The sequence below is a fragment of the Photinus pyralis genome, unplaced genomic scaffold (assembly GCF_008802855.1).
Source record: "Photinus pyralis isolate 1611_PpyrPB1 unplaced genomic scaffold, Ppyr1.3 Ppyr1.4_LG6, whole genome shotgun sequence".
Classification (NCBI taxonomy): domain Eukaryota; kingdom Metazoa; phylum Arthropoda; class Insecta; order Coleoptera; family Lampyridae; genus Photinus; species Photinus pyralis.
The window spans coordinates 40,383,111-40,396,333 of NW_022170663.1; the positions used below are offsets into that span (position 1 = coordinate 40,383,111).

General features: G+C 36.1%; 1 protein-coding gene across 2 annotated transcripts in view; it reads right to left on the bottom strand.

Moving 5' to 3' along the window:
- Positions 1-5,105: 5,105 nt before the first annotated feature.
- The window catches only part of LOC116173842 (xaa-Pro aminopeptidase ApepP-like), a 59,514-nt gene continuing 51,396 nt past the window's right edge, over positions 5,106-13,223 (bottom strand). The window contains exons 3-10 of one of the 2 annotated variants that reach the window (XM_031491558.1): positions 12,785-13,199; positions 6,714-6,978; positions 6,395-6,662; positions 6,135-6,348; positions 5,846-6,079; positions 5,724-5,795; positions 5,499-5,674; positions 5,106-5,453 (exon numbers count right to left, since the gene is read on the bottom strand). In XM_031491558.1, the coding sequence (XP_031347418.1) occupies positions 5,250-5,453; positions 5,499-5,674; positions 5,724-5,795; positions 5,846-6,079; positions 6,135-6,348; positions 6,395-6,662; positions 6,714-6,978; positions 12,785-13,199 (1,848 nt within the window). In that variant the 3' untranslated portion in view covers positions 5,106-5,249. The remainder of the gene's footprint in view (positions 5,454-5,498; positions 5,675-5,723; positions 5,796-5,845; positions 6,080-6,134; positions 6,349-6,394; positions 6,663-6,713; positions 6,979-12,784; positions 13,200-13,223) is intronic. The other variant, XM_031491559.1, reaches the window with a different exon arrangement.

A 13,223-nucleotide genomic window follows, 5' to 3' on the forward strand; every position in this document is an offset into this window, starting at 1 on the left:
GATCACCCCGAGGTTAAATTCAATTCTAATTTTTTTTTACTTCAGTTAGCTAAATTTGAAAGGAGGCACAAGGTTTGTCAATTTGGCAGTCTAGCTTTAGTTTAGTTTAGTTTAGTCACCCTGTGGCGAAATATATACCCTTTATCAGCTAATAAAAATGCCGTATTTAAGTTCAAAAGTTTGTCCACTTTACCATAAATACACAATACAACTGGGTTGTTACCATGAGAACAGTTAAACTATAACTTAATTGGAGAAAAACGAGTTCAATTTCTTTTCCGTCCTTAGTTGACTAGCCACCGTTAATGCAAATAATGAAAGGCACACCAATTATTGACAAAATTGCACCACAAATAACGGAGATAATGGACTGTTCCTGGACTTTTTGCTTACCCTGTATAAATAATACCTTCCTTGCCAGTTGAGAATCGCGTAGGGCTGCAGTCAGAAACTGTTCTTGGGAATGGAAACGTGTTAATTTAAAAAAAAATAAGATCATCAGTCCCTAAAGTTGTAAAAAATTGGTTAAATTTTTTTTTCTGTTGTTTTCGATGTTTTTCGGGGGTATTTTGAGAACTAAAAAAGCAGTTTTTGGAGTTACTTTTTAAAACCTGCCTAGAATGAAGATGACTGACTCCAGGCCCGTAGCCAGGGGGTGGCTGAGGTGGTCTTGCCCCCACTGGAAATTACGGTTGATGGTTCCTTTACAAAAATTACAGGGGAAGTCTTTACCAAACACTTCTTAAACCCACCTAGAAAATTACCGGCCACCCATCCTCATTCATTCTGACTACGGGCCTGACTTGCGCGAACGTAGCAACAGCGCAAAAGTCCAAAAATGCAATAAAACGTTTTTGCTTTGCTTTATTTGTGGAGATATCAAAAAAGTAGAAAGAATAAAAGTTACGTAATAGTTATTTATGTATTAAGGGCATAATAGTGATGTTTATATTCTCGAGGGCGACAAGTTAAAAAGCTCGAGGGCCTATGGCCCTCGAGCTTTTTAGTCGCCCGACAGTATAAACATCAGCTTATGCCCGTGGTACATACAAAATTTTATGTTTTACAAATAGTTTTCTTCGTCAAAGTAAATATTCGTTTACAAAATAATTCATTTCGTATGCGTGGTTCGAATTTGTTAATGTGATTGAAACCATCCAAACGTCAAACGTAATTTTAAATAATTCAATTCATCGTGAATGAGCAAGAAGTTCCAGAAACTATACGAAATAAGGCCAATCTTGTGATTTAGTTGGTATTGACAATTAATAATTGACGTTTCTAATTTTCAATGACCTGCAATTATTTGTTTGTTTTGTCATTAAGTATGAATGAGTTACTATGGTGATACTTAATGCCCTAGGGCATAAAGTGGTACTTTATGCCCGCGTATCACAGATATAAAATGTGCTATGATAGGTTAGTAAGACCACAGATAAAAGGTATTTTATCTGTGGTAAGACATAAAAATTGTTTAAATGGACTGTATAATATTTTTTACACCAATAAATTCCTTATCTTTTTCTAATTTTTGCTTTTGCATTTTTTCTTGCGCTTACACTCTTATCTGTTGCTCCCACAGTGATCCCCTAACCTTGTCTTAGCTTATTGATGGCTCCCATGTGCCATAATCATTATGTCGTAATTTTGATCCTTTTCCTACAAATCCTTAATATTTCTCGTATTTCTTTCTCTATCGAATTCCTCGAATCTTTGCATTCATGGTATCGGCACCTTTCATTTTCCCCCTTATCAAATTCAATTTATTTACTTCCGTTAATGGGCTCATCCCGCCTTCATTTTTTATTTCTGATCCACAAAGTACATTAAAAATAAACCGATACAACGAAATATCGAAGGATCCTCAGTATTACAATCACTTTTAACGACAATTTATTTTAATCTTACAAAATACATTTTATAGTTAACAAAAATGCATCAATTCATGTCTTGGGCTTTGAGATAATGCTCTTGGTTTTTTTCCCAACGATCTTGGTGCATAAATAACGATTTTGACATGTTTTGATCAAAATCCATGTGGTTCATAAAAATAGATCAAATTCATGTTTAGATCATTGAGATAATGCTCTTGATCTTTTTCCCAACGATCTTGGTGCATAAATAACGATTTTGACATGTTTTGATCAAAATCCACGTTTTCGCCAAAAATTCATCAAATTCATGTCTTGGGCATTGAGATAATGCGCTTAGTCTTTTTCCCAACGCTCTTGGTGCATAAATAACGATTTTGACATGTTTTGATCAAAATCCACGTGGTCGCCAAAAATGCATCAAATTCATGTCTTGGGCATTGAGATAATGCGCCTAGTCTTTTCCCAACGATCTTGGTGCATAAATAACGATTTTGACATGTTTTGATCAAAATCCACGTGGTCGCCAAAAATGCATCAAATTCATGTCTTGGGCATTGAGATAATGCGCGTAGTCTTTTTCCCAACGATCTTGGTGCATAATTAACGATTTTGACATATTTTGATCAAAATCCATGTGGCCTCAGAAAAATAATTTAACATTTTTGAATCACACACATGCGGTTATCAAACGTGCACGTTATCAACTCTTTCAGCATCAAGATAATGCGTTTGAAAGCTTTTACAACTCTAAATTCATGTGTAAAGAATAATTTTGGGTACATTTTGCTCTAAAACTTTTGACCGAGACCACAGAGAAGAGTTATATTGAATTGTTACACATCTAAGAGTCATAGGGAATAATCTAGCGAAAGTCCGAACTCGATACATGACCTAGGGAATGAAATATGTTAATTTTTATTATATTGAGTTCGCAGTTTTTCCTGTTCCCGATTCACTCGAAGTCGTATAACTTTTGTTCCTGTTGAACCAGCTTCCTGAAAATCAATAGCGTCCGTTCTTAATGTCCAACGTATCCGTATACCAAATTTCAACACAATCGGCCACTTTTAAAAAGAGTTAGAGCGCACACGGACGGACGGACGGACGGACGGACGGACGGACGGACGACAATACAAAACTATAAAGGATCTGAGGATCCTTAATAAAAAGACCCGTGTGTCCTCAATTTTTATTTGCGAGTATAAATAAACCCAAAATAAATTATTGAAAAGCTGTGTTTTTAGTCCGAATTTGAAACGCTTCGGACTAAATACGTCATAAACCTACAACCAATCACGTAGAAGTGAGCTGGCAACCTTACCCGAGGGTCTGACGTTTGTCACATTTGACGTTTTGAGAGGGATGTTTAACTGCATCTAGCACGAAAGTGACAAGTGCCTGTGACAGATGACGCAAGTTATAAATGCCATTCTCCTGCAATATTGCCAAGTCGTTATGTCATCTGAATGGTTCTAGGAGCTGATTGGTCGGGCTTATTACGTCACAGAGCCCGCCACAATCATATCGTTTTGAATAAACCTTTAAAACCGCACATGTTCATTATTTTTTTGCTAATCAGCCTCTATTTTTAAATAAACTTTTACTGTCCAAAAAAATGTTTTATGGTTTCAGGTACACGCTTATTCAATTAGAACTGCGGAATTCAACTACACTGTAAACCCCCATTATTTCCCTTGTCCAACTGCCACTCATTGGGTGTACTTCCCCCTCTCCCTGAAACTTCTCTCTGCCTTTCACCCATTCGTATTTTCAGCATAAGAGTCTCCCACGTACTCTTCACCCTCACGTCGTCAGTTTCACTCTTTAACCTTTCTATATCGTCGCTAGGGTACCTTTCCTCTATTTCTAATCTGCATTCTAACCTTTTGTGCAATATTTTCTTTTAGTTTTCCTACGTCAGATGCTACCGTTCCGTTAATGTTCCTCCACACTTGTCTTAGTTTTTCTTCTCTTTCCATTGTTAATTATATATTTAACTATTCCCATAGTTTCTTCTTCTTGATTTACTACTACATACTTCATTTATTCGTTCATTATTCTCTCTCATCACACTCCCTTTCAATCGATTTTTCTGATTTCCCACATCTGTTACCCAATCTGTTCCTGACGCACTTCTTGTCTTACTCAGCATCAACCTTGTTTTCACCTAAATTTTCTCTGTTCGTTCCATTCTTACCATCGTCCCTTTTCTCCCTATAGTTTGTTTCATGTATTTCTCTCCCTAATTGACGGAGAGCTGGCTACGGAAAAAAATGACATCGCTACATGGCTGATTTTTTGTATAAAGTATGCTGATACATAGTGAAGTAGAAAAAGTTATGTCTGCCCGCGAGATCCCGTGGTTTAAGGTTGGGAGGGGTGGTTAAATATGGCAAACTGCCGATTTTCCGACTATATTTACCTCTGGTGCCTTCATTTTGAATCCGACGCAAAAAATCAATGACACTTTTTTGTACAGCTTATCAAGGTACATCTTTTTTGTATTTAACATATTCGCTATGGTGCTTACTTTTCGAGAAAAATGCAAATTAAAAAAAATATAGTCAAACTGAATGCATGTAGTCCGTTTCTTGTGAACACGATAACTCAAAAAGGATTTTTGAGAGTGTTAAAAGTTTAAAAGAGTCATAACAACTTAAAAAAGTTTGTAATTTTTTTCGCATTCACTGGCTAGTGTGGCACAAGAAACTCTACAAAAAAGTCCATAGCAATTTTTTTGTGAGTTTCTTAGTTTTTGAGAAATTTTAAATTGAACAGTTAAACTATTCATTTTATAATTTTTCTAAATTTGCACTTTTCTCAGAAAATAAGCCTCAGTTAAATATAAGAAAGGTTTGCCAAAAAAGTCTCATCAATTTTTTGCGTCAGATTCAAAATAAGGGCGCCAGAGATAAATATGCGCATTCGTAGATTGCGGATTGTATCTGTGCTCACGGTCCCTGTGATCTGTGCTAGCCACAAAATAAAATCCTAAACCTTAAGCGCCAATAAGGCTCCAAGGACAAAATGGACCAGAAATATGTGACGATCTCTTAACAATGGCAAAGAAAATATAACAATTTCAAGCTTCAATTTTGAGCAAATAACACTCAAACAAAAATGTTTATTAACACAATTGAAAACCATAGCAATTTCAACAAAAATTGAATTTTTTTCTGCAAATTGGGGTGGATTCTGCTCTGCGGAGGGTGGTAATTATCAAAGTTAGAACTCTTTCTAGCAGTAAATTAAATATTTTCAGAAAATATAGCTGTAATACACGTATAACTACAGTAACTTTAACAAACATAGATACAACACTTAAAGCACTAGAATTTATACTTAATGGAATTACACTACACCTACTCGCTATCACTAAAATATAAAATAATATAATTGTACAAGAAAGATATGTGACATAAAAACGTAAACTGATTGACAATGGAGGGTTGCTTGAGATACTGGAATGTGTTGAGTATTGTCCATCATCCAATAAAAAGCGTCTGTGGCATTTTGACGTTTCAGTTCAGCACCAATTTGCCTTCTAATTTTTGCATTGTAACTGTTTAGCCAGCGTTTCTAAAGAATCGTAACTTACAATTCAGTTTTGAAAAATGTACTCACCTCCTGATTCGAAAGCATATCAAAATTAATTAGTTTATTGGAATACGGAACGAGAGTTACGTCACTAAATCCCAGATAAGCTCTACCGTACGTATGTTTTAAATAGGGCTTATCTACAACCTCCAAGATATTTTCAAGTCTGACACCAAATTTGTTTTCTAAGTAAATTCCAGGCTCTGCAAGGGCAATTGTTTGGATAGCCTTTACGTTGTACATTATTCTTACCGTTACTAAAGAAGAACCCTACTTTAAAATGATCCTGTCTCATCCTAGGGTTGTAATGGACGTACACTGGAGCTGTACCAAGACTGAAAATTAATTCGCTGTTCGTAACTTTGTTTACTTACACTCGTGCACGCCCAAAAAAGCTCCAATCCCGTGTCCAGTTCCGTGTTGATAATCTTCACCAATTTCCCACAGCGGTGCGCGTGCCAACACATCGATGCTACTAGGTTTCAGATTGTCCGGAAATATTAAACTCGCTAGCCGAATCGAACCAATAAGTACTCTTGAATACGCGTCTTTCATCTCATCAGTAGGTTCGCCTAAATGCACAGTTCTTGTGACATCAGTTGTTCCATCTAAAACAAAATCAAACGTGATGTACTGAAGATTAATGCTGCTATAGTAACGTACCGCAGTACTGACCCCCGGAGTCTATTATTAGGGTGCTATTGTCAAAAATAGGCAACGAAGTAATGGCACTCGGTTCATAATGCGGCTGAGAGCCGTGCGCTCCGAATGCCACAATAGTTCTAAAACTGACATCCACGGATAAATGTTGCTCCATTCGAAATCTGTTAATTTCTTGCGAAACTTTGAGCTCATCCCAAGGATCGCCTGCTTTAAACTGCGATCGAAATACTTGAAAAAGGATTGTCTTTGCTCACACTCACCCGTCTTTCGAAGTACTCCAAAAACTTGCACATTGCCGCACCGTCCCGTATATGCGCATTTTTCATACCAATTCGTTCAACCTCATTTTTTACCGCCTTCAGGTGAATTATTGGGGATGGTTTCGAAATGCGTTTTTCATCGGGTACTAAATCGTAGATCATTTTACTAGCGCCTGCACTGTAAACGAAAGATGACGGTACAAGGACTGTTTTCCATATTTGACAACGAGTCGGCAAATCAATCCAAATATCATCGTAAGGTTTCATTCTGAAAAACATTAAAGTAGTTTGGTATAGTTTCTGGTATAGACTATATTACTCCACGGTGGATTCGGTTAACCCTGGTATTTCCGCATTAAAGAAAGAAGTTACGTTCAATTTGGTCTTGTTTGGATCGACGTACAATGTAATTGTTGTCTGACTTAGCAGTACGTAACCTTTAACGAAACGTGTGTATGGTATATCGCGTCCACGGATGTTAAGCAACCATGCAATTTCATCTAATGCTGTAACAACCATTGCATCTGCTCCCAGATGTTTTAATTCCCGTCTGGTTTCTTTCACTTTAAGCATCCAATTTTTACCTGGAGATACATCTTCATTAGTACGTATATCAAGTGTTACAAATTTTGAATTTTTTCATCCAACCAACAATGTCGTTTCAATTTTATAATACGTTCAAATTGTTAAAAACAATGCCCTTTATCTGCACAATGTATTTCATGACTCAAAATTTAGACAAGAATATCAGACAAAGCGTTATAATGACCCGTTTTATGGCTTAGGTATACTCTCAGTCTTAACAACATCTTCAAGCTTCCATGTAGGAACTTTGGTTACGGAGCGCCCCTAATTTTCTTATTTCAAACCGTTAACGTAACCGTTAACACGTAAATATTTAAGTCACTAGGTGTATTTCCCAATTTCCTTTTATTACCTACTTTTATTGACTTCTCCGAAAAATAATAGATTTATTACCAACATTTCATTTCAATAGCATTTTACAAGCAAAAGTACTAGTTACCTGAGCACCTAGATAAGAGAGGCTGATGAATGGAGAGATTTTGTAAAAGCCGTTGGAAAAAGTGGCGAACGGACACACATTGCAAGATCAAATTTTGGAGACAGTTAAAACTCTTCTTTCACCGTTCCCGATGGTCTCCTCAATCCTATTTTTTTAAATTTCTGCAGATGTACGTCTATAGTATTTCATGACTAAAAAACTATGGAAATACAGGAGACCGAAGAGGAAGATGGTGAAAGAGTTGGACATAGTGACTTTATGAAGAAGGATCATAATAATTCGTCTGATCAATAAAGAATTAATCACTGTTCTATAATAATTTTTTTTCACTACTAGCGTCTGATGACATGATTATTAACGTTTTTCCACTTGTAAAGTAGGCTTTCTCGGCATTTGTTCAAAGTGGTTAATAATTTTTTATTATTAACTAGTAGTCAATAATGAGAACTGTCACGCTGTCACTTTTAGAAAACACAACCCGAAATTTCGCTCAATGAACGTTTAGACAAGTTCTCTAAAACGAATAATTGCCACCATTCGCAATTTCCAGAGAAATTACATACCTAAAATTATCACATTTTGAAAAAATTCGAACGAAATTACTCTTTGAAAAATCTCAATGACAGAACAAAATACGGCCTGTTTGACTTGTACTTCCACGTACTTGATTGACATGTTAAATTAAGAAACAAACAATTCTGTCCAACCGTTAACTCTCTTATCAATATAATATGTTAATTTAGAGGATTCAAGTGCTAGTAGTGAAAAAAATAGTATATATACCACGGTAGAGAAGTCTATTATTGCCTTCGCACCTTACACCCCTCGGCGCAAGCGCCTCGAGATGTAATCTTGGTGCTCAGGCAATAATACTGGACTTCTCTACCTTGATATATAATGTACTATTTTTCACTACTAGCGTCTGATGACATGATTATTAACCTTTTTTCCACTTGTAAAGTAGGCTTTCTCGGCATTTGTTCAAAGTGGTTAATAATGTGGACATTATTAACTAGTAGTCAATAATGAGAACTGTCACGCTGTCACTTTTAGAAAACAAACCCGAAATTTCGCTCAATAAACGTTTGGACAAGTTCTCTAAAATGAATAATTGCCACCATCCGCCATTTCCAGAGAAATTACATACCTAAAATTATCACATTTTGAAAAAATTCGAACGAAATTACTCTTTGAAAATATCTCAATGACAGAACAAAATACGGCCTGTTTGACTTGTACTTCCACGTACTTGATTGACATGTTAAATTAAGAAACAAAAAATTCTGTCCAACCGTTCACTTTCTTATCAATATAATGTTAATTTAGAGGATTTCAAGTGCTAGTAGTGAAAAAAATAGTATATATACCACGGTAGAGAAGTCTATTATTGCCTTCGTACCTTACACCAGTCGGCGCAAGCGCCTCGAGATGTAATCTTGGTNACATATTATATTGATAAGAGAGTTAACGGTTGGACAGAATTGTTTTTCTTAATTTAACATGTCAATCAAGTACGTGGAAGTACAAGTCAAACAGGCCGTATTTTGTTCTGTCATTGAGATTTTTCAAAGAGTAATTTCGTTCGAATTTTTTCAAAATGTGATAATTTTAGGTATGTAATTTCTCTGGAAATTGCGAATGGTGGCAATTATTCGTTTTAGAGAACTTGTCTAAACGTTCATTGAGCGAAATTTCGGGTTGTGTTTTCTAAAAGTGACAGCGTGACAGTTCTCATTATTGACTACTAGTTAATAATGTCCACATTATTAACCACTTTGAACAAATGCCGAGAAAGCCTACTTTACAAGTGGAAAAAGGTTAATAATCATGTCATCAGACGCTAGTAGTGAAAAAACGAATTTTCGTATAGTTGTAGATAAAAGTGTCTTAAGCAACATACTTATAAAAGGACTGATGGATGGGGGTGGAGTTTACAAATGAGGGGGGGGGGGGAAAGGTCCCTTTTCGAGTTACATAAAATTCTTTACAAATATTCTATACCTACGCTTTTTTGCTGGTTTTAATGATATATCTTAATCTTAATAATTTTGTGAATCGAAAACATCATCATCATCATCTTCCACAATGTCTTCGATGGGGGTTCCGTTAGTGCATGAGCCGGATTCCGTTTAGGGATGAAAATGCTCGTTCCAGTTGTGACTGGAGTAATCGCAAACATTCCTAGCAATTGCTTGATGTTATGGAGACGAACAGCTCATTGCATTTGTCGTACGCCTATAAAACATTCAAACCAACTTCAGTCCATTTTTTTCCACAAAGTATACGCTGCTTTTCAGAACCTTCAATCTCTATTCGCAAAAATAAACGGCATTGTGCAATATCACATTTTCTGAGTTAATAGGCAGGCATTTAATTTAGTAGTGATTTGGAAATTTGCTCCTTGTCTCTCTCTTTTCCTAAGCATAAGATAATTTTTTGCTATGAGCGACCGTTTATGAGTTATTTATAAAAAAATATAAAGGGAAAAGGGGTATCTGGCAATTTTAAATTTGAACTGTTCCCCCTTTTATGCATTAAATTTATAGGGGACGGGAGACAATATTTTCAGTATCGGCGTAAAACTATAATTACGAGGGAAATAAAATTCTCCGATGCTGTTATGCAGGTGAGAGGCCGAGTTGAAAATCATTATAATGTGAAATTGTTAAATAAAAATTGGGAAAGAAATGAGAAAGTAAGTGAGTACATATCCTGGAAGGTTTTCAATAGCCCTTTTTCCCTTCCGTGTGATCAATAAAGACCCTAGGGCTATCTTTTGTGTGATGTATGGTTCAGTTGGACTATAAATCCGGAAGTCGGGTGTTCGAACCTGGGTTCAGGTGAATTTTCATCTGTGGCAGAGATTGGGAATTACCTTAGATCAGTTTCGAGCATTCTGTCGGCTACTTCGAATTAGGTTTTCTTGCAGTTTTCCTAATTTGTAAGGTAAATACCAGAGTAGTATAGAACAACTTCATACCTTCTCTGCAGAGGCACCTCTAAAAAGCATTATGCAGATCACTCTGTAATTGGGCGCAAGCCTGTTGAGGACCCAGAACAAAAGAGGGATAATAAATAATAAATAAATAAATTAATTAATTAAGAAAGGGCAACCGTGATTTGAATTTAATTGTTTTTGTTTAAACGTTTTTAATTAATTTTGAAAAGCCCCACTTGGTGTGCTTTATATACAGTGCGTTTATCTTAAACTGGAACATACGATTTTGCATACAATTTGGTAACTTGAAGTCCATTATATACTCAAAATGGTAAGTTAGTTTATGAGGTTAAAATAAACCAAAAGGACTCAAAACCGCACCCATGCAATTTAATTGAGTGTAAAAAGGGGGGGGGGGGCACTACATGTTTCAACTTACGTGATCATCAGGTGTACTAGTGGCATGGCGTGCACGAACTGTCTACAGACATTCGTAAAAATCATAAAACACCCCCAAAGAGCGGGGGAGTAAAACTAACGAGTACCTACTCAACGGCGGGTCACCGATAGAAAAGTTGTTGAAGAGGATATGAATTAATTTCTAAACAAATAAAAGTCGATCATCTCCATGCCAAAAATTGGTAAAAAAACCCAAAAAAAATTGGGTAATGAAAACTGGAAACCACCAGCACAAAAGGCGTTTGTAGAGATTCCAGAAATAGTGGCACATTACAAAATTGAGTAAAATTAAGCGGCGAATCCGGAACGTTAACAATGAAGAATCATTAAGAAGGAGAATGGTAAAAACTAAATACATGGGTAGATGTCATAAATTTGAAATGTTTAATATTCTATTTACATCACAAAGTTAAGATTTTGTTTTCCTTATACCTTTTATTTTTATTTTTCTCGTGTGATTTTACGTCTACTTATTTAATATTTGTTTTTTATGTCACTATGGTGTACCTACAGGTTTTATTTTTAGCTGAAAAAGTGTTACTTTTATTTTATACGTCACTCCACTTATTTATGTGCATGGTGCATATGGAAGAGCAGCTTTTGCTGAATTTGTACCATGGGATTCCATGTTATTATTGGAATAAATCTATATTATTATTATTATTAAATGTAAAGTTTAAAAAGAGCAAATTTTTAACGTCGAGCCATGCTGACGGCAGGAAACGACCTGCCGTTGTAATGTGCCACTATTTTCCTTACACAGAAACGTTTAAAGGCCGCCGGGCGTGCATTCAAAATCTACGCTATATAATACAAGAAGAATCACGCCCTTACAAACATTCTCAAAATGTTGCATTTTCCCTTTGTAGGTACCTTCCGCCGACACTCCGTTCCGCGGATATTTCCACTGAAAGTTGTGACAACACCAATAGATATGTCTCGTCCTGACGTTCCACTTTCCCTTTATGAGCACTCTCTTCCGACACTTTGTTTTCAAGATATTCGCCTTCCACTTTACCAATAGAAATATCTCGTCCAGGCGATTCATTTTGCCTTTGTCATTGCTTTCCTGCGACTAACCGTTTTGGAGATATTCGTTCTTAAAGTTTTGACATCACCAATGTATATATTTCTTCGCGTCCCAATTGCCCCCCGCCCTCCGCACCTTCCTTCAAGGTATAGGCTACTTATTGCACGGACGGACAAAACGCACACAATAGCAAATTTTAAAAAATGCGCTAAAAATGTTCCCCTGGTTTGTCCAGGGATAACGAACGAAATATATTATACGATATATTAAACGTCATTATAACGCTACAATCGGTAACTGAATAAAATAATCCCATCTATTATGGGATACTTTTTTCTTGCAGTCGTTATTATTTTTCTTTGTAGTAAAAAATGACATCCCATGTCAAATTTATACGGTAACACTCTATTTAAATAAAAAATGTAATGGTTAAAACTCGGGAAAATGACACATTACTGGCGAGGAAACATTGCGAGAGATGCCTTCTACATTAATTTCTGAGTCAAGTACCTAGCTAGTGTCATTTTACTGACGAGTGTTTGAATTAAATTTTACCCGAAATCGCCTTTTTAAATATAAAATTTCAATTTTCGGATAGAACTTTTGATTAATGTGTAAATGTTGACAGGAGTCTGGTAATATGACCGGCGCGGCGGCAGGAAAAGTTTTATTGCCACCGTCATGGAAACTAAAATTTCCTGACATAAAGTGGGCATTAAAATGAAGGTTTCATGACGATTTCGAGAAAAAAAAATCAAAAAATGATCACTCTGCCTCTGTTTATAATATATTTTTGAAATCTCCAATTTGCAGCAACTTGAGTGTAATTAGTTACTTCAACAGGAATGAATAATTTAAATTAATTATACTTTCTATTGTACGTAGGTACCTAGTTTTTTTATAATTTCGGCAATTATAGTCCCGAATGAAAATACACACCTGTAAAACTATCATGCAAAGTAAAAGCATCCTTCTCTTCATCAGTCTGACTATGATTTGTCCATATTTTGTCAATTAAGTTAATTTTAGTCTTTACCAATTCCAATTTATCACTTTTTTCTTGTAATTCGTATTCCAACGCATTCCAATAGTCGGCAGCTATTAATTTTGGATCCGCGCCAATTCGCGCCCCCTGAGGAAACTCCGATATTAGCCATTCGGCTTGGGAAGGCACCAACGGATTGCCATCTTGCATTAACAACCAGTCGCAATTTAATTCGTCGTTGGCTTGCTGGTAAAATTGCCCGTCGGCCCACAAAACGGCTTTATCCATGGTTATGATTACGTCGCCTCCTCCACCGCTAAATCCAGAGATGTATTCCCTTCGCTTATCATAATTCGATACAAATTCTGTCTAAGCAAAGAGATTGAAGCTTTC